Genomic DNA, 20417 nt, shown 5'->3' with positions numbered 1-20417 from the left:
TGCAAGAGAACAAATAGAGGTAAAACACAAATATGAAAGTAATTAGGAAAATGCAAAATCCTGTTTACTTGGCAACCGATTCATGCAACTGAGACTAACGAAGAGCAAATCAGCTTTGCTTGTTTGATAAACTTAAGGGTGCCACCTAAGAGGCGCTGATAAAAATTAAACTTCTGCCAGCATCCCTCAGCACTGCCTTTCAGCGCACAGGCTTAGCAACATCCATGCCACTGCTCCGTACAAAAGCACCAGCAAATCTAATTTGAACAGATTCACCGAGAGGAATTTGTAACTTCTGCCTCTGCTAAATGTTTTCACCTTTGCAATCTGGCATCAGTGATATCTTCAAGCCAAACATGCAACACCCCCTCTACGCACACACACACATTACACACAGCCGTAAATTCACAGGCACGCAGAGGGTGCAAATGGAGCGATTCCAACTATATCTGCTTTCACCCCCTAAAAAGCATCACGTTTCCACCACGGTTCACACCTGGGAATGCGTTTGTCTGTGGGAAAATTCCTCCCTAGTTGGCATTGCTACTTGCTCCAATATATTATGATACGTTACTCAAAGCAGGCTGCAGGCTTAGGTACTTTTGTGCAACCCCTCTTTTCTCCCGAGTAGATAGTGGAATCCACAAAAGCTTCCAATTATTTCAAGACTATACTGCTAAGGAGGGGCATCTCATCAAGATAAAGAAAACCCTCGGCTCAGTATATTTGCTTGAATGGATTTTCAATAATGCAGGTAACAAAAGCATTCAAAAATGGGATTCCTAATGCTTTTCTGCCGGGCTGAAGGACTGATTCGGAGAAGGGAGAAGAAAGCCCGCCCTGAGAAAGCCCCGCGGAGGAATGCGGGATATTCTCCCGCTCTCTACAAACACTTCTGCGGGAATTGACAAAATGGAAGAGATTTAAGTGAGGCCTGAAATGTAGCCGATTGCGAAACAAAGAGTTCAAATGACACCTCTGCAGCGCTCCGCTGCATCCTCTCCCTCCGCCGCGGCGCGGGGCAGCCCAGGACCCGCGGGTTCAGCTTTTACGGCGCGTTTCTCATCGGCTGTTCACTGGAGACCAGGAGGAAACTGCTCTGGAAATGGTACTATGCAAAGCAAATCTGAACGAGGGGGGAAAATAAAGAGCATTCCCTTGTAGGCCAGAGATAGAGATGGCTACGCAGAAGCTTGACTTTTATACAGAGAGCGTTTAGTCAAAGTGTGGCACTTAGAGGGGAGAAGGAAAGACAGGGACATTCCTACTGCTAAAGGGACCTAGGATTAGGATCCTATTAGGATTAATAACCAAGCGAGCCCAAATCTGCATGGACAGATCCCACACAGCACCCAAACCGCAGCCAACATTCACGGGACAGAGCACATGGATGCGACCCCTTCCACTCGTCCCAGGGTGCCACAACCTTTCAGGAGGTGCTTCCCTGTCACTCGAGCTTTACACAAGTACCTCTCTCTTCTCTGGAAGTTATACTAACCCAGATTAAATCCCGCATGGCAGCAACTTTTCTCCTATAATAATAATAATAATAAAACACACTAAAATAGGCCAAGATCTCATGGAACTACAGCGCTAAGTGTGAGAAACTTGGCAATCCCACGTTGCCACCTCCAGTACCTGCCGGAGGTGGCAGGGCAGAGCAGAGCAGAGGCAGCAGCGAGGGAGCAAGCCCTGGAGGGAGCTGCTCTCCTTTCCCCGGTGCAGGATTCGCACCGCGGCCCCTCCGCCAACCTGGTGCTGCTCAGGAGATGCCTCATCCTGCCCCTGGCATCACGGCGTCTGCAAGGAAAACGCTGCTTTCCTGCTATAGGAAAACTGGCATCCTACGCCAGGATAAACTTCATTGCAGCAGCACATTGCAAAGAGCATTCCCCAGAGGGCAGGCACGGCTGGAAGGGCTGGGTTTGTGCTTAGCCTCCCATCTCATGGCACCGTCACTCCATCCGTCCCCAGGCAGACTGTACCTGCAGCAGCTACCCACACAGCCGAGTGGCCCTGCGTGGTCAGCAGAGCTCCACAACACGCCTGACCTGACAAAAACCTACCTGTCGTGTGCTGGTGTGGACCATAAAACAAACAGGCACAGCCCGAAGAAAACCTCTGCAGAAGATCTTGTTGCTCAGTAACAAAACAAACATTTAAGGGATAAATAACGCTTTTTTCTTTTTTTTTAATCTATATAGGGCCCTGCATTTGTAAACTAACTTAAAATCTTCACAGTATTGTAGCCTTCATGGTCTTCTTCAAAAAGAAACCCCTCCTTTTTTAACCCTGGTAGTTTATTTTGCAATGCGCTTCCCCCATATAAAACAATACAAAATGTTCACTTGAACAATGGCAGAGAACAAACAACAGTACGTTTCGACAAGGGTGATCGCACGTGATTTCTTCTTTGCTGTTATTTCTGTTGCCTTTTAAAGCCATGCTCATGTTGTTCATGACTAATTCAATGTTCTCTCCCAACTTCAACATTTTGACGCTTCAGAAAGCACGTCAAAACTGACTCTATGCAGTTTGCTGCTTCAGATCTTTCCTTTTCATTTTCCTCAGCACCTGCAGTTCTTTCTTCAGGTGTTTTACAGCCCGCAGAATATCCTGTCGCTGGGGATCGTCCTCTGCTTTCTCCGTGTACAGAAGGAAATGTTTAGCAGTTTCAGAGAGCAATGTTTCCTGATCCACATCCACCTCCTGGAGATGCAACATCCTTTCACAAGCTATCGCATAGTTTTTGTGCCAGTTTACTGGATGCTTTGGATGAGAGTCGATAATTTCTTTGTACAACTATTAAAAGACAAAAAAAGAAAAAGACAAGTTAGTTAAAGGAGGAGAAAAAGAGATCTTAAAAGCAGATCAAAACTGTCCATAGTTTTTAAAAGGACAGATGCCAAATCCAGAGTCAGAATGTTTCTGAAACTCCGTGTTTGCCTTGCAGTGTGCAATAGGGTGAACCTGAATCTCAACAGGGGACTAAAATGTTTCTAGACAAACATCTGCTCTAGGAAATGAAGTGTTACAGGTGGCTGAGATAACCTCACTGCACATTATGCACTTCCTCAGCAGAGATGTTACATTGGATGAGGAGAAAGAGATCCCACTGCAGTGCCTGGAAAAACATTCACTATTCGGAGACCAGGATGTCTTCCACAAGACTTAAGCAGCCTTTTAAGAGGGAATATTCATAAGCTCAGCATCAGGCACGTGCCTGTGAACTTCACTGAGCAGAACAGCAAAAATCACCACAAAGTAGGCAAGAAGTTAAAGGAAAATACAGGTTGACTGTTTGCCAAGGTATAAAACATTCTTCCTCTCTGCTGACACACACTGCTTTGTGCAGCCATTGGCATCTCTGGCAGTGTGGCATTTCCAGAGATACCTACACTAGCCTATGTGTGTCATTCTTTGGTGTGAAATGCAGCAGAATTAATCTGCAACGAGAAGACTGTCGGATTTTACACTTGCTGGCTCGGCTGCATGACTATATAATGACAGAGGGGACAAGTGCATAGAGGGGACGTCAGGACAAGCAATCTCTTGGCATGGGCTTGGAGCCCCACACAGACAACATAATTATAGCAAAAGCAGAGTGTTGACTGGTTAGCTTTTGGCATCCTCTGTGACCGAGAGGGCAAGTAGGGATGGATAAAATCCCTGAACAAATCTCGTTGAATCTGCTATGCTTCTGGTTTGGATGAGCGAGGGAGAAGGCAGATTACAGGGCTGCCTACCTATGTGGAAACACCATGGCATTTCTATGGCACGGAGAAATTTAAAAAACGGATGGAGATTGCAGGGGGAAATCATAAGCAAAATATGCGGCTTACAGTGTAAGCAAACGTGTAAAGTTGTGATTTCATTTCTGCAGTCACACTGGCAGTTTCTGCAAGGTCAAATATAAAGAAAGCTGTTTTCATCCTAGGAAAACAAGAAAAACATCCATTATAACAACTCCTTAGCCACACTAGGTCACATCACATGATTACACACATCTTCAACATGTCCATTAAGCTCTTTAATCACATGGCAGAGTACACAAGCTGTGTGTCTACTTAAGTCTGCAGCAAAACAAATTCCTTTCCGTGATGTGTTTTCTCACTCTATAGCCAAACTACCCCCTGCTGCTTCAAGACACTCTGAGCAGAGCACAGCAGAGCACATTCGTTAAAAATAACCATCACTTTCCGGAAGGATCTATCGGAGGCAAAGCACTGCTGATCCCATTCTGCCCGTGTCTTCCTTCTAAAGCTTGACACATTCAGGTCCGATACGCTGGCGAGCCATCAATGCCCACTTGGATGCGTATTCCATGGCAGCGGGGTGGCAGCGGAAAAGGAGGAAAGCAAAGGAGCATCACCTAGCTTGCCACATCTCCTCATTCGCAACAGCTTCCCAGGAAGACGGCTCGAATCTAAACAGGAATTAAAATAAAATTCAGTCCCTGCATTTCACCCGTTGCAAGGTTATCCTGCCCAACTCTAGCTGCTACAGGTCTCCCAGGCTGGAAAATAAATCTGTCGGGAAGCCCTTGGCAGCAAGGAATTCTGCTGATCCTGGGTAACTCAACAAAACTTCCTTCTTCTCCCTGGACAGGAGTCTATGGCACGTTATGTGTCTCACCACAGCCCAGCTATTCTCAAAGTGAGAGATGCTTTTTACCATCCATCCAGTTCAGTTCATTGCTCCTGAAGTTCTGGATGTCCCATGTCCTCAGTATCTTTTTGGCCCCTGACAACAGGGAAAACAGATCGAGTTTTAAGATCTGAATTGGACATGACTAGAAATGCCCTCTCCCTTTTAATACTATTAAGAATACCATAAGCAGATTTCTTCTATTACATATCTTAAAACACAAAAACTCTCACTAGAGCTTATGCTTAACTGTTTCAAAAGAAAAATCCTATCGCATTTTAGATTTGGCTGCAATTCTTTCAAGGATTTTCAGCTGTACCTCAGAAATACCCTTAGTCAGCAAGGTATTCATTCACATTCACAAATCTAATGAAGGCAACCGCATTCATAGAGGCCTCAAGTCCTCTGGAACAGTCAGCCTCAGTACTAGAACATCCTGCTGAAACAGGACCAGGAAGCTTGGAGAAACAAGGAGCAACCAGTCTAGCTGGGGACAAGAGGAGTGTTAAGAGTCCCAATCCAGGCATGTCAAAGCTGTAAGTGGAACTGGACAAGCCCGAGCTGCACAAACCCCAGTAGTTGCTGCTCCAGCAGCCCTAGAGGAGAAGGCCTGGGTGCAGCAGCACTGCAGGGCCTGTGGTTATGCTGCTGGCAGAGGAATTATGAGTGAAAACGAGCAGAACTGGGTTTGTGCCTTGTACCTTCCGTAGTCTTCCGTCCAGTTATAGAGATTCCTTGTAAGACGAATCCACTCTCCCGGGTCGAAGACAACTTCAGAAGGAACCAACTTTTCACAAGCGCCCCAGGGCCAGAGCGAATAGCTCCTCTTCCAGCTCGAGTCCCCTTCGTGAAGGCCTATGCAGACAAACACCTCCTTACTGCCAAAAAACCAGAGAGAGCAGCCGTGAAGCCACGGGCAGCGCCGCACACGGGGGCCAGGCCCCGAGCTGCAGGACACGCTCTGTGGCAGACACCCACCCGGGACCACGTTGTCACCCGGGCAGCCCCGGTGACACTGAGCACAGCCCACGCAGGAGGCACCACGAGAGGAGATGTCCTCTCCATGCAAGAATGCTAAAAACACTGAGGAGAAGCCCAGTTTTCCCTGCCTGCACCTGGCAATGCTTTTCTGCCTACCCACACTTGCAAGGTTCACCCTGGCTAGTCTAAACGCAGCTGCTATTCTTATGCATGCAAGTATCTAATCCTTTCTTCACTCCTACTAAGCTATTTTTATATGATGATTATTCTTGGAATACATTCATTCTATGCTAATAAGTTGGCCACAGTGTTCACGAAGGAGAAGCAGCAGCAATTTGCTCTCCAACCACAGTCATTTTGAGTACACAGGAACATTCCTTTTTAGGTGATGAATGGTTTCAACAGAAAAATAATAAAATCACTAAGCATTCTCTGCCAGTCACCTTCTTAGTTTTCCTTCCTAAAAAAAACAAACCAATCTCTAAACAACAAGAAACACTATATCTGGATGGAGTTACTCCTGCTTAGATATTTGCTTTAATTGCAAAAATAATCTCACCACCAGGGAAGAAGTCAGTGGAGAAAATTGGTCTTTTGGATGCAGTACCAAGCTGTTCCATAAACAATTTCAGGAAAAGAGGTTGAAGATTTTAGGAAAGCTGTTACATATGAAAGAAATGCTTACTGTTTATTTACTTTGAGGAAACGATGGAGATTAAAAACAAGTGTCCCATCGGGTAATACTCCTTCCACAGGATTCCACTGTTTTCCAGGAAAATGAATGCCAGGTAAATGCTTTGCCAGCTTTGGTAAATACCACTCATAAGTCATCATCTATCACCAAAACATTAGCAAAATTAAAACAAGAGTCAAAGTTTTCATCAATTTTACATCCAGAAGTGTAGCAAGCTGTTTCTGCACGAGTAATGAGCAGAATTTGTTCGTTCAGGGTCACCTCCCACTGCAGCAACTGTCTGGGATCCCACCAGACCAGAATACCAGTGGTTCCTGACTAGAGGCACAAAGCTTGAGGGGGAAAACCCGATAAAAGAGACAAAACGGAGTTTTGGTAAGACTAAGTATTAGGCTGTGGTTTTGGTTTCGTCAACCAGAAATAAACCCTCATTGCAAAGCCAAGTCCAGGCACTGATGTAGCAGCATAAGGACAAGCTTTGGAAGGTTTCTTTTCTGCTTTTTAAACCTCTCTCTGTTACCTCTTCCAATAACAGTCTTTGACCCTACCTCCTGGTCCACTAAAGTGATATCTGGCCTCATCCCTTCGCAGTAATGAACGTAACGAAGAGCATTCCCGGGCAAGTCTCCTCGCAGCAAGACCACGGCCCCCGTCGGCATCGAGGACAGCAGGTTCTTTGCAAACTTATCAACAACGTAATTGCTGCTTTGATCACAAGCACTTAAAAAGAAGAGAGGAAAAACGGTGTATCTTAAAAATGCATGTTTGCATGGCTTTGAGTTTCTTCAGAACGGTTTTATGCAACAGGCATCCACAGGAAACCAGAGCAAGTCCCTTGCCCCTGCTTAGATCTTGCTGAAGAGCATCATTGCTGAGAAGCCATGACACAGAAATGAAGTATTTAGCCTGAAGTCCCTCAGAAAACAGTAACAGAGATATTAGCCTCTACTTTTGACAAAATTCGCACTCATTGCACACCTTCATCTTAATTCTGATTTTTTCTTGGCCTAAACCTACTGGATTATTAGTTGGAGCTGGAAGTGCCACTATAATGTATTAAAAAAAAACCCCACAAATTCTTGTACGATGAAATAGAAGTAGATTTACATTACCTGAGATTCGATTCTTTTACACAATCATGTGTGGACCCAAGAATGGGACATTACACAACTGGCTCAAGGCAGATATGGACAGGACTTTGTGAGAAGGTGTGCACAGAGGAAGGATTCATTCTTAGGCAGCCCATGTGCTCTACACTTCACCATCTGGAAAACCTCTCTACTGGCCCTACTACTACTCTGATTTTTCTCCAAACCACTGGCAAATCTTCAGCATGGCTATGGGATAAGAACGCCCTCTACTAGCTCCTCATAAGGAAAAAATAAAGAAAAAAAAAAAACCTAGGGCACAGCGAAACCTGAAGCAAAGCAATTGAAACAGACAATGACTGTTCAGTCAAATGCATTCTGTAAACTGTAGGAAAGAAAAATTTAGAGCTTTCTTTTATGAAATATTTATACTACTACATGGTTTTCTTCCTTCAACCTGTAACATAACCTGGTTTACAGCCCTGGTGATATCAAAGAAACCAAACAAGGCAGTAGGGCAGACTCCATTCCTGCAGCCTGTGACCTCCCAAGCTTAGATGGGAGCCTTGATTTACGCCATCAAGAGATCAGGGAGGACCAACGAGGGTGGAAAAGATGTGATCAGAGGGATTTTCTTTCCGTGTCTCAGAGAAAGGGCATCAAATTGACCCGCTTACACCCTGCTCCTGGCTGAGGACCTGCCTCAGAGCCTGCAGTCCCCCCTCTACCTTGAACCTTCAGCTCTACTGGCTTTGCCAGTGGATGAACAGCCCTCTGTCCCCACAGCCCCGTGCCTCCAAATGCCCCTTTCCCTTAGAGACAACGCTCCCGGGGTACCTGTTACCTGTAATTGGCCCAAATCTGACAAGCAACAAGGGTGAGAGCCGAAAGCCACTGCAGGGCGGGCGGCGCGCGGCGCGTCCCCAGCGCGGCGCTTCCGAGCGGGACGAGCCGGGCGAGCCCCAGGCCCGCGAGCACGGCGACCGCGGCGTTGCTCTGCATCCAGAACCGCTCCACCTGCGGAACAACGGAGCGCGTGGCCACGGGACGTTCAGGAGGTGCTTTACTGCACATGGGTTTATTTAGGGCACGTGGAGTCTCCGTCTTGGAGATCTCCAAGGGCCGCCTGGACGCAGTCCTGTGCCACGTGCTCTGGGTGACCCTGTCTGTGCAGGGGGTTGGACTAGATGATCCCTGGAGGCCCCGTCCAACCTTAAGGATTCTAGGATTCTATGTTTATTTAGGGCATGGGCCACGTTTTCAGGATGGGATGGTCTCTGGGCTGAAAAGTTCCAAATTTAAGGACAAGGATTAAAGAAGGGGAACAGACAGGGGATGAGTTTTAATCACATTTTAATCACACATCCCATTTCCAAATTTGCAGAGATCCTATTTCTGCTTCCCCAGTTATATGGGGCATTTTTGCACCTAAGCTGCACCAAGGCAACCACTTGCTCATGATTATAAGGGGCCAACTAGTAGCCAATAGTAGCCAACTAAGCAAGCAACTTTGCAAAAATTAACATCCCAGAGCCATTTTTGGAATGAGACTCACCACACCCATAAACAGAGGTTTTGTAATATCCAGATTTGCCCTCCAAGCAAAGAACAGGGAGTAAACACAGAGCATTCCAGTGAAGAGCCAGATCACAGGCAAGTTCTGCCGCTCTGTCCTAGAGAAAAACAACAAAATGTTCTAGTGGCATGTTAAAAAGGAGACAAAAGTTATATGCACGTGAAAACAACTACCTCAGCACATGTAATACTGGGAATTAGGCTAGATCTATTTTGGCATAAGGCAGGAAAAAGCACCCCAAAAGATCACCATGAAAATTGCACGTTGGAACAAGGATTCTCCTCCAACTTACGGCAGGGCTGCACTTAAACAGGCCACGAGCGCCAGGGCGAGGACAGCAAGGGAGAGCTCAGACTTCATCTGCGTCAGCTGAAAACTGTGGAGAAATTAATGCACATCTGCCTCAAATCGCCCCGGCACCAAATTGAAGTGTCAAGAGAAGCAGGGAATAAGCACAACATAACATGTTCTATTCTCCTGTGATTAAGTCTGCTGGAAACGGGAACAAACCTATTTTTTAACTTCAAAGTTTTAATGAAACATCGCTGGGGAGAGGGAAACCAGCATTTTGACTTCAACAGGGAAGCCGGCTGGACATGGGCACGTTGTCCCAGTGCCAGATTTGCCCATTCCTCCCTCATCTCAGGGACCTGGCTCTGAAAAAAGCCAAGGTGACTCAGAAAAGCAGTTACCTGGACAAAAGCAATGGGGGTTGCAATAGGTTTCTCTCAACTAGAAGGTGAAATCAAGGTTTTACTCACACCAATATCTCTCCCATACTGGATCCTGTCTCTGCTTTGGCCTAGATTAAAAAAAAAAAGAAAAAAAGAAAGAAAAATAGTGAGAAACCCACACATGGACTGACATATCACTGGGGCAAGGAAAGTCTTCTCAGTTTGTCTGCAGCACCCTGGGCACAAGGGGCTGCTCCACAACCCCCCAGGTGCACCTTACTCAAACCTTCATTGCAATATTTTCTTCCAGGGCCTGCTGGGTAGCAGAGGCAGGACGCAGCCACTGTGTGCACAGGACATCATCTACACAGCCAATAGATGAGTTAAATGATAAGTAGAATCTGTTTTTTTTTTTTTTTTTTTTTTTTTTTTGTCCTGATGCTGCAATTTCCCATTCCTGTGCACTGAATTCTCTGAAGTGGGATGGGAAGAAGTCTTGGATGGCTGGAATCCCGAAATTTACATTAGTGCTGGAGAAGACAGATGCAAACCCTGTGCTCAGCAAACGGCTATATGTTACCTCCCTTATTTGCAAGAGCAGACAAAATAATTCTTATCAGAGGAGAGACCCCCAAATCTATCATTCCTTTCAATAAAATATTACTGAGGGGTTAAGAGGAATTCCTTTTTAAGGTAAAACAATAAAAACTACTTCAGACCTTTTAAAATAGCTGAGGTTAAAATAATAAAAAGGTCATTTATCTTAAAAAAGAGAAAAATACAAATTGATGTTACCACCTTTCTCTAGCACAGCTTGCTCTTTGTGATATTACGTACACAAAACACCTGCATAGTTCCCAATAAATATTATGACTCATCCCATAAAGGTAAAGAAAAAGATTTCTGTGGTTTACCTGCCATCTGATCTACTCCCAGTAAACCTGACAGATCAGTAGGTGGGAATCATAAATTCTAAAGATGCAAGGCTTCCAGTTTCTTCCCCTACAAGCTGCTGATATCATGGATAGGAATGTTCTGCTACAGCGTAACTTCAGGAGAAAGTCTGTCAGAAAATGACCCGTATTTACCAGACTGAACGTCCCATATTCTTCCCTGAGAAAGTGGGTCAGAAATCCTTGGAAAGTCGTCTGGTCTCCCCACGTCCAACGGGCTCGATTGAGGTAGGATGAAGCCGGCAGATAGAGATAAGGCAGCAAACCAGCCACGAAGCATAAACCCAACTTCAGCAAATGGCCTAGGGACAATTCCTGCACCAAAATATGCCATATTGCATAACAATGTTTATTTTAGTTTAATCACGCTGGAACTTCAAGAACAGATAAAGAAAAAAACATCAAATATATTTACACAGAGCTGATCTCTCAATTTATAGTAAGTCCCTACAAAATGCTATGTTAAACCTTACGATTTTGTGGATTACCAGGAAACTGCATCAAACTGATCTCCTTTGCATGGCAGGGTGAAATTTAAGTGAAGCAAATAATATTAGCTAGGACTCATGAGTATCATACTCATTGCATCTTTCACATTTAAATCATGGCATGACATGCATAGATGGCTGAAGCACTGCAAGGCTGAGATAACCCACTTTGCAGTGATTAAGAGTTGGCTGGTATTCCATCTGGCAAAAAAAAATGCTGCTCTAGTACAACTACACACATCATCACCATCATCAGGAGTCAGTTTGCCATTTACTTTATCATGATGGTTAAATGGCTAAATTGGATAGGCCAACTTTTGGGGTGGGATTTTCAAGACTGCCTAAGGGGTCAGGAAGACAAGACTTTCAAAGGGACTTCTGTGCCTAACTCCTTTAAGTGCTTTGGAAAATCCCACCCTAGAATATTGCACGCTTGCTTTATCATCAGCCCCTGCCGTGTCAATCAAAGCACTTCCTTTAGTGTTTGGGGTTATGCGGGAGCGACACCATTCAGTGACAATCTACAAAGCAGAAAAAGTAGCTTGATAAAGTTGGCTGAAATTCCTCCAGCAGGAAGGCTGCCTTTTTTTTTTCTTTTTTTTTAACTGAAAGGCACCACATTCAGTCAAATATCCATGGTATTAGATGGCTTTCTGCAGCAGCCACGACTGCCCTATCTGAGGTGTTTCCAAGGAACGTGGCACCGGCACAGCACTCGCTGCTGCAACTCACAGTGGTCTCTCTGGGCTTCCCAGATGGAAAAGGCTCCATCTAAAGAACACAAATATACTGCAGAAGGGCCTCAACATGTTGTCAAATGAAACACGGAGTCAAAAGGGGTTTGGTGACAGAAAGATTTTGGAGCAAGGTTGTCTTGAGCTGCATTTCATCTCTTGGGCTTCACCCCAAGAGCTTGGGCTTCACCTTGGGCTTAGGTATAACCTGTACTGTTGTCCTAGTTGATTTATCAGGTTGCTGCTGGAGAAAGAGGCGGAACTGAAACAGCAGCAGCCTGAACTGCTGTCACCCTCAGGAGTAACGGGAAACCAGAAGGGAGAGGTAGATCCTTCCCGGGGTCCTTGGTCATGTCATTAGAGCACACGTTGTCTTCCAGGTAAGCAGCCCTTTGCAGGACAAACTGGACGTCCTGCAGCACATCTGCAGTCTGCTGGACACAGGGACTGAGAGCAGGTCACCTGGGCAGACAAGGGCAGTGTCCAACCTGTGCATGGGACTTTGGAGCCTCGTTCAGAGAGAAGCACTGCACCTCGGGGAGCGGGACGTGCAAAGAGGCTGTTTTCACCTTGTTACCCAAATGAACAAGCTTAAAACTGCCTAAAGGATCCCAGCAGTTCAGCTGGACATCCTCCGAAGGGGATCTCTGGTGGGAGCCCTTTTTTTTCTGCTGTGCTGCTCGTTCAGGTTGCATCTTTGACTGCTGAAAGCCTCAGAAGGTGCCTGAGGCTGCGCAGTGAGAGCTGCCACTCTTCTTCACCACCACGAGGGAGTCAACATGCAGAAACTCACCTGGCATCACGAGAAATCCTGCACGGGCGGCTGGGGCAAGCAGAGCCCCGACTGCTCGTGCCCATGACACCTCACCAGCACGGTCCTCTGAGTGTTTACCCATCTTCCAGTTTGTGGTAGGTCATGAACACACTCTTGTCTCCTACCCACCAACCCATTTTTAGCTGTCAGTGTCGTGACAGCTTCCTTGGTATGTTGCAAACAGCTGGGACCTCGTTCATCCCATGCCAGGATGAATGGACAGGTCGCAGACTCTCCCATGAGTGACAGCTCCAAAGCCCCTAACGCGTAATCTGCAGCTCTGATGTCAGACTGATGGACTGCAACTCCACTGGATTATGACTGACGAGTTTAGACAGGCCATTAACTGTCACTGTTCATACCTCGACGCTAAGAGCAATGCAAGCGCTTGGAAAGAAGAACGAGCTGCTTTGAAAGAAGCTACAAGAGGCGTGAGTCAGCAAGAGGCAAAATACCTACCGCTTTTTGGAAGAGCCTGAAGAGAACCCAAGGCACAATACAAACAACGTAGAGCACGATCGTGTGCTGATTGCACAAGCTTAGGCCACAGCAAAAGGCACCAAATTTGGAGATCTGGAAGGAAGGAAAAAGAACAATCAGAGTTTGCAAAAATATCCAGGAATCAAAACAGCTTCAACACAGCCCAAAGCACCCTTGCACAAGAAAGGCAGACACGCCACTGACCACTAGCCAACTGTGACACACACAAGTTATTCTATTTACAGAAAGATGTTATTTGTTTTACTGAAAACTTAAGAAATGTTAGGCTGAGCAGCTGACCAGCTATTTCTCAGTGTACACAGAGATTTTAAGTAATATTATCATGCTGTAATGATGTAGTCTATAAATGCAAAATCACAGCAATCAGTCATGGGAAGACGACCACTTTACGGACCTGCCATGTGCTGGGCAGACCCCAAGTAACTCCGGACTACCCCACATTACACGATCCACCCAAAGATGGAATTTCCCTGGAGCTCTCCTAGCCTGTCCCCAGGGTACCGCTGCCCCTATGAACCATGAGAGCAGGAATTGGGTACTGCTGGGAAGGGGAAACTGCCAAGCAGTGGCTCCTTTTTATTTGTTTTCCAGAAATAATACCCCCAAATAACATCATTATTATGCACAGAGACATCATTTTAAATAACAAACAGGACTGTTTCCTCTTTCTTGGGCACAGAAGGTTAAAACCAAGGCTACACAAGCTTCCTAGGCAAAGGAAATTTCATGCAACAGATCTCACTAGTCTAAAAACTCCATTGAGAGCATCTCTGAAAGTGTTTGGGGTAAAATAGCTAGCGCACCCAGGCTATGCTGTTCCTGGCACCCATTCAGGATTATTCACTGCTATCATGGCCACCCTGTCACACACTAATAGTGGCCTCTTTCTATGCCCTGGGGAACCCCTTAGTGACAAAAAGCCCTCAGAGGCCCAAACAGGACAACGAGACAAATTTTTCAAGTGTGTTCGTGAGGTCTAAGTGCCGCCCTGAAGATGTCTGCAAGGAGGCCTGGTTTCTGACAAGGGTTGAGGACTTCCTCTTTGAAACGCGGCCTCCTCAAGATGTGGAAAGCAGGACACCCCAAAAACCAAAAGCCCTAAAACTAACTCATTAACTGCTTCTGAAAATCTCCTTTGAAAATCCCATTGGGCAAATAAATCATTGAAGCAGTTTGGGAAATGCCCAACTCCATCTTTGCAGAGTTCAGGTATTAGGGATCCTGGGACAGGATGGATCAGAAAACAGGAAAAAAAATCAGATGATAAAAGAAGCCATTTAGAGGCAACAATAAAACATGTTATTTGAGAAGTCACTAAGCTGAGTAAACTACCACTCTGGACTCCTGAAATACTAGGGTAGCCCCACAAAAATCGTTTTATTCACACAATTCATACAAGTCACAGCAGGCAAGGCTGCAAGAGAAGAGGTGAGATGTTCAGGCAAAAAGCAACAGAAAGAACACAATCAGTGAGTATCATAAAATCAAAATATCATTTAAATGCATGGTCTTTCTATAATGTAGCAAAGGTAGCATGAAATTTAAGGTCTCTGTATTTAATAATGCCATTATTTTAGGGGCACAACTCATTTCAAAAGACTATGCATGGAATCGCATAGAACTGATGGAAAATTTGCTCTTTTCTGGTTTTTAGTAGATACTTAGGTTTTCAACTTGATGAAGATTTCAGTAAGATGCAGCTGCAAAGTCTCAGGAAACACATCAGCTCTTAAAACAAAAGTTTAAATGCTCACAGCTTATTCTGAGTCTCTACTGCAGGAAAATAAACTTTGCACCAACAGATTGAAGTGCAAATGATTTTGGTTTTCCTCTTTCCACTCCATGTAGTTGTAAAAAACAGAGAAAAATCCCACCCCACAAGGTCCAACTCCATTCTTAAACAGCATGGACAGATATTTAAAGGTTTAGGACTTTTCAAAGCCCAGGTAGGCCAGGAATCAACATCCCTGTGAAAAGGTACTGAACGCAGCCCCAAAACCCAGCCTTGCCAATTTGATGAAAGCTAAATTGCTGCAAAGTGACTAGGAAATTAAACAGATGCATGATAACTAATTGAAAAAGAATAAAGAACTATTCACTTTGCTGAAGATGTTTTTACCTTTGATCTCTCTTTCGCAGTGGATGCCTCCTCAAAATGCGCCGTGAGAGCCATAAGCAGCCCCACAAACAGATTGTTTAAGCTAAAAACCTCTGCTGCGATGGACCACTGCCATGTTAGACGAGAAAATGAAAACACCCCCGCAGCAAGGATTCCTCCAGCATATGAGCCAGAAAGCCTGCAAACACAGATAACATGAAATCTTCTTTTCCAACAAAAAAGCCTACTTTATTGTCCTTTTTTAAAAAAAAAAAACATACTGTAGCAGCAGAAATTATGACTGCCACCCAGCACCCTTCCAAAACATTATATGGTTAATATCTGCTTAATAATTTCCTTACACAAAATTAAAATTAGGGAGCCATCCTGTGTATCTGCAAAGCGCCGACCGCAGCCTCTCAATAGCAATGGCTTGGCTTTGCCTCTCAAGCATTTTGGAAACTTGCAGCATTGAAGTCAGTTCAGAAACCCTGATGAGCAAGGACATCGTGGGCCTTGGTATTCCAAGCCAGAGAGTCATGCCTTTAACGGGATACACTCGGCTGGAGGAAACACGAGCAACGGTGCAACCTTAAATTCATCAAGACACTGAATAGAGTGGATTAGGGCTACTCGTGAGGGACAGCATTAGGAGAGCTTTCCCGGTGAGGAGGTTTGAGGTTCTTGGGGTTGGAGTGCCGAGGGCCCCAGAGCGAAATGTGGAGCTGGGAGAGAGGCCAAGGGAAGAGAAAACGGGGGTTGGCTCCAGCAAGCAGGAGAGGTAGAGGAAGAGCACGGAGCAGCCGGCGCCTGGACGTCTCCCCTGGCACAGCTGGGCCCTGCCGCAGGAATCGCCGCCTCTGTGACTCCCAGATTGGATTACGGGGCACGCTCCCCACGGAGCCGCTTTCCCAAATCGGCTGGACGCGGCCGCTGGCGCAGGGAGCCCCTGGGGTGGGATTTAGCCCAAGAAATCTCTTACACGGGGTCTTCAAGAGCGGCTCTGCCTCCCTGGTTGTGTTAAGTTCTCTACAGGCCAAGTTCTCTACTGTGACCTCTAACAAAACTTGGCTGCTTAGAGGAGCTGCTCCCTCACGAAGCCACCTTGAAAAGATGCCACAAAGGCTACCACAACTGCATGTCCTACTCAAGGACACCTGAGCTGTGAGACTGAGCCAGCCTTTATGCAACACCGGGATTTTTCTTGTTAGAGGTGTCAACCGCTCCTCCCCATTACACTCACTTCCATTTAGACTTTGCATTTTCAAAAAGATCTTTTGTTTCCAATAAAGTTTAAAACAGAATTATTACACACTCACCGACCTGTTCATCAAGCTCGCTGTACCAGATGCTGCTAAATACTGACAACACCCTCTACCACAACCAGAGAAATGTCCCAAGGCTACTCAGCCTGGCTGGCATTGCCCATGAGGGACTGTGAGCAGTGGATATCCACCTAACATTTGCTTATGGGGTTCTTCACAAGTCCTCACTTTGAGATAAATGAAGACCACAAAAGCAAAACCTCTAGGCCCTCTGAACAAAAATGAGGGAGTTGGTACAATACTCGCTAGAAAGGAGACCTCTCCTTGGTTCTCTTTGCCTTTTCTGCTTCTCGGGAACAGCCTAAGCAGGGAGCAGTCTTTCAAGCACACTAAAAAAGCCAACATAACGCAGGAGATGTTAAAAAAGAATCCCTACAGTTTGGACTGGAATTTTTAGTCCATTAAAAAATAGGAGGAGGTTCATGAGGTTCATGACGAAGAGAGGATGGCATGAAGACTTGGGAAGAACAGGGCTCCATACCCCGTTCTGCCACTTCACACATTGGATGGCCTGGGATAAGCTGCTCCATTGCTGCTGCCCCAGTCACCTCCTTCCACAAAACAGGACTTTTTTTTTTTTTTTTTTTTTGAAAAGTGTTTTCGGATCTGCTGCTACCAAGGCATAGCAGGAGGGTGAGAAGCAAGGCAGATGATTAATACTGGAGAAAAAGCAACCAACTATCAGATATTCATGCCCAATCCAAATCAAGAAGATATTATTTGCTGACAGGGACGAAGCCCAAATGCAAAGTCTAAATCATTTACAAAGCTGCTTTTATTTGCAGAAGGAGGAGCAGGTTAAGATGTTGCAAGGGGATCTCAGAAGTCCTGGTGACAGAGCACTGAAATCTCAAGGTGGCAAAGTGTTTCAGCATCGAAACTGTTGGAAGGGATCTTGTAAATCAACAGGAGGGGAAAAGTTTGAAAATTCCCTAAGGACGCTAACTGAGACTGTTCTGTACCAAATCTGATCCTGCGAAGGGCCTTATAAACTCTGAAGAAAGCAGATACAGAATCTTTTCAGAAAATAAAAGGGAAAAAAAATCAGACAACTTTGAAATATCTCCTGTTGCCAGCTAAAGTGCCCTGGCGTGCTGGACTGACCGCTCCTCACCCTGCCATCGAGGACACTCCAACTCAGCCCTGTCACTCACACCTTTCTACACAGTAATTGGATCATCGGATTATTTCTTCGTGGTGAACACTAACATGCCTATAAGATGAGCTGTTACATCCTTATCTGAGTCCACAGGGTAGCGAGGCCTCGTTCCAACGGGAAGCTCCGGCTCTGCAGGCGCGGGCGGGAGGAAGCGCCGCACGGGTTGCTCGGCCAGGCCCTTTCCTGCCCTTACCCAGGGCTGCGAGACCAAGACGGGGTTTGAGAACCATCATTTGCCATAAAAACCCACCCTGCTGAGGGCGAGTTCTGCTTTCTGTGGCATCCAGGCAGCTTCGACTTCAACACAGCTCCCGTGATCCGATTCGTACCGGTGTAGCTGGCTGCTCCATCAGAACGGGCAATGCAGCCTAAGAAATTCAGTCATTACAGTGATGATTAATACACCAAAGGTCCTTCAGGATTTGCTCATGTCTCCCTAATGTTTCACTGATGCTCACTACTGTTTCACCACTGCAGCAGGCTCTGTAGGTCTCCTCTGATGCATAAATACCCCTATCCTTCAATTCTGAGTCTTTGACAAGAAATTCTTCAGAACAGGCTCTGTTGCTATTCAAAAAACAAAAAACACCTCAAACAAACAAATAAAAGAGACCCACCCCCAGAAAAGTGGCCTTGAGAGCTCAGATTTTTTTTTCCTCCTCTCTTTAAGCAGAAAGATGCAGAACTCCAACAGAAAAAGGAAAGACAGGAGGAGTCTTCAGGACTTAACACAAGTTGTGGCTCCTTCTCCTGAAGGAAAATAGCAGGGAGTGGAAGCCAGGCCATGTATATCTAAGAAACAAAGGAAGGAAAGATCCCCTTAAACTCCAATCTCACTACACAACATCCCTAAGGTTTGACTAAAACCTTTTAACAGCCACACTGAGAGGATGAACTTTTAGTTATAAAAGAACCCAAACTTTCTAAATCCCTTTGGAATTGTTGCAGGAAAATGAAAGAGTGAAGGCAACACAACTTTCCCTAATACTTTTGGATGAAAACCAGCGCTTGAGACAAACCTCCCCATCATTAACCAATTCTTTCCTGGCGGAAGACTCAGAAAAGTCTCCAGTGTATTATCAGAGCTCAAATGAGATTAAAGGACTTCTTTCTTTTTGAGAGAAAGTCTCAAACTCAGGACTCAAGTTTTATGAAGAAGGCTTAAACAGAAGCTACTAAACACTAAGCTTAAAGATTTATTGCAAAGGGCAATAGGTGGGGCAGGAGACATCTCTGCTCACCACATGATCCCCAAGCAATGCAAAGTGAGGATCCAGAACCAAGTAGGGGCTAGAGCTATTTTTTGTACAAAGAACCGGCATTAGGTTTTGTTTCCTGCTTTGAAGCCCATAGTTGCAGATCTAGAACCCACCATTTTCATAACCAGACCCAAGCCATGACACACTTCACTGTCTAAGCCCATCTCCCACTTCACATCATAGCTGGCTAGGCAAGAGGGGTGTCAAGGACCTCAGCAGAGAGCCCACATCTGTGCAGCAGGAAGGAAAGTAGCTCGTCTTGCCCAAGAAAAGTCACAACTACTTTGAATAAGTGGGAATTCAGCTCAGTTTTCGTCACTCTTTTTTGTTTTCGCGCTCTTGGGGAAGCTGGGCCGCTGCACGCGCGCAGCGCTCAGTTCCTACACACACACTGGATCCTAAAAATTAACTGAACCTTGTAGCATCCTGGAAGGCCATCAGGACACCAGCAATGGAAATGATGGACTTTACTGACTCGGAAGGAAATACTCTGGGAAGAGGAAGCAATGGGAAAGGGATCCTGAGGAAAAAATAGAATAAAATCAAGCAGTTCTGCCCAATGCATCATCAAAGTAGATGACTGCAGTAGAAATGACTGCAATACAGCTGCATCAGCATGGTGCTGGGTCCAAACTAAACTGGATCTGCTGAGAGGCCGAGTTAATGTGGTTATCCTGCTCATTTGGATTCAAAAGAGGAGCTTCACATACCATTACACTGCGTAATCTGACAGCCCTTTGGACTTCTCTACAACAGTGTGGCACCGCATTGTGCCACCGCTGCCTTGGTGCCAAGAGGCTGTTTATCCTCATAAAATCAGACAGTGTCCAAGGAGGTGACAAGGCAGTTCAGCCAGAGACAACACAGATTAGCCACGGACAACATTCTGGGCCAAAGAACATTTTTTAAGTGGAAAAGATACTTGCAAGCATTCAGTCACATAGGGCAGAAAGACCTGAAAGAAGAGGTACGAAGATGAGAATTAAATGGGGAATGAAAGAATTGAAAGACCAAAGAGATGGGAGAGAGATTTGAACCTGAGGACAAGAAGCTTGAAACTGTTAGAGAGAAGGGGGAAGGATCTGCACAGTAGGTTCACAACTGAGGTGCTGTTAGCTGCAACGTGTTGTGTAAAACAGAGCAAGCAGGACGGCGGAGTCGGAAGGAAAGGGCTGCTTTAGTTACAGGCACAGACAGTATTTTAGTGGTCACGACAGAGTATGTCAGAGTACATCCAGTCATGGCTGGATCCCCAAGGGGCCTCATGTAAAAGCAACTTCTGGGTTTCACTTCTGAGAAGCCAGGAAATACAATTAAGGAGAGTAGAACTGGGCTCACCCAAAACCAGCGTACTACTCCCAAATCTTTTCAGTTATTATAATAAAACCCAGCCCACTGAAACTGGAAGATCAAGGGTTTGTTAGCA

The 20417-nt window shown here is 45.6% G+C and overlaps 1 protein-coding gene across 1 annotated transcript in view; it reads right to left on the bottom strand.

Moving 5' to 3' along the window:
- Positions 1 to 2364: 2364 nt before the first annotated feature.
- TMEM260 (transmembrane protein 260) overlaps positions 2365 to 20417 on the bottom strand; it is a 35438-nt gene continuing 17385 nt past the window's right edge. Inside the window, exons 4-16 of the mRNA XM_088539170.1 lie at positions 15270 to 15447; positions 13109 to 13222; positions 10749 to 10928; positions 9748 to 9788; positions 9279 to 9362; positions 8966 to 9083; positions 8255 to 8427; positions 6871 to 7042; positions 6314 to 6462; positions 5349 to 5525; positions 4373 to 4426; positions 3843 to 3933; positions 2365 to 2802 (exon numbers count right to left, since the gene is read on the bottom strand). Of these exons, the coding sequence (XP_088395296.1) occupies positions 2527 to 2802; positions 3843 to 3933; positions 4373 to 4426; positions 5349 to 5525; positions 6314 to 6462; positions 6871 to 7042; positions 8255 to 8427; positions 8966 to 9083; positions 9279 to 9362; positions 9748 to 9788; positions 10749 to 10928; positions 13109 to 13222; positions 15270 to 15447 (1807 nt within the window). The 3' untranslated portion in view covers positions 2365 to 2526. The remainder of the gene's footprint in view (positions 2803 to 3842; positions 3934 to 4372; positions 4427 to 5348; positions 5526 to 6313; positions 6463 to 6870; positions 7043 to 8254; positions 8428 to 8965; positions 9084 to 9278; positions 9363 to 9747; positions 9789 to 10748; positions 10929 to 13108; positions 13223 to 15269; positions 15448 to 20417) is intronic.

The sequence above is a fragment of the Tinamus guttatus genome, unplaced genomic scaffold, assembly GCF_059628265.1.
Source record: "Tinamus guttatus ecotype Peru unplaced genomic scaffold, ASM5962826v1 Tinamus_guttatus_pri_ptg000048l, whole genome shotgun sequence".
NCBI lineage: Eukaryota > Metazoa > Chordata > Aves > Tinamiformes > Tinamidae > Tinamus > Tinamus guttatus.
This window is presented reverse-complemented; position numbering and strand designations above follow the sequence as displayed.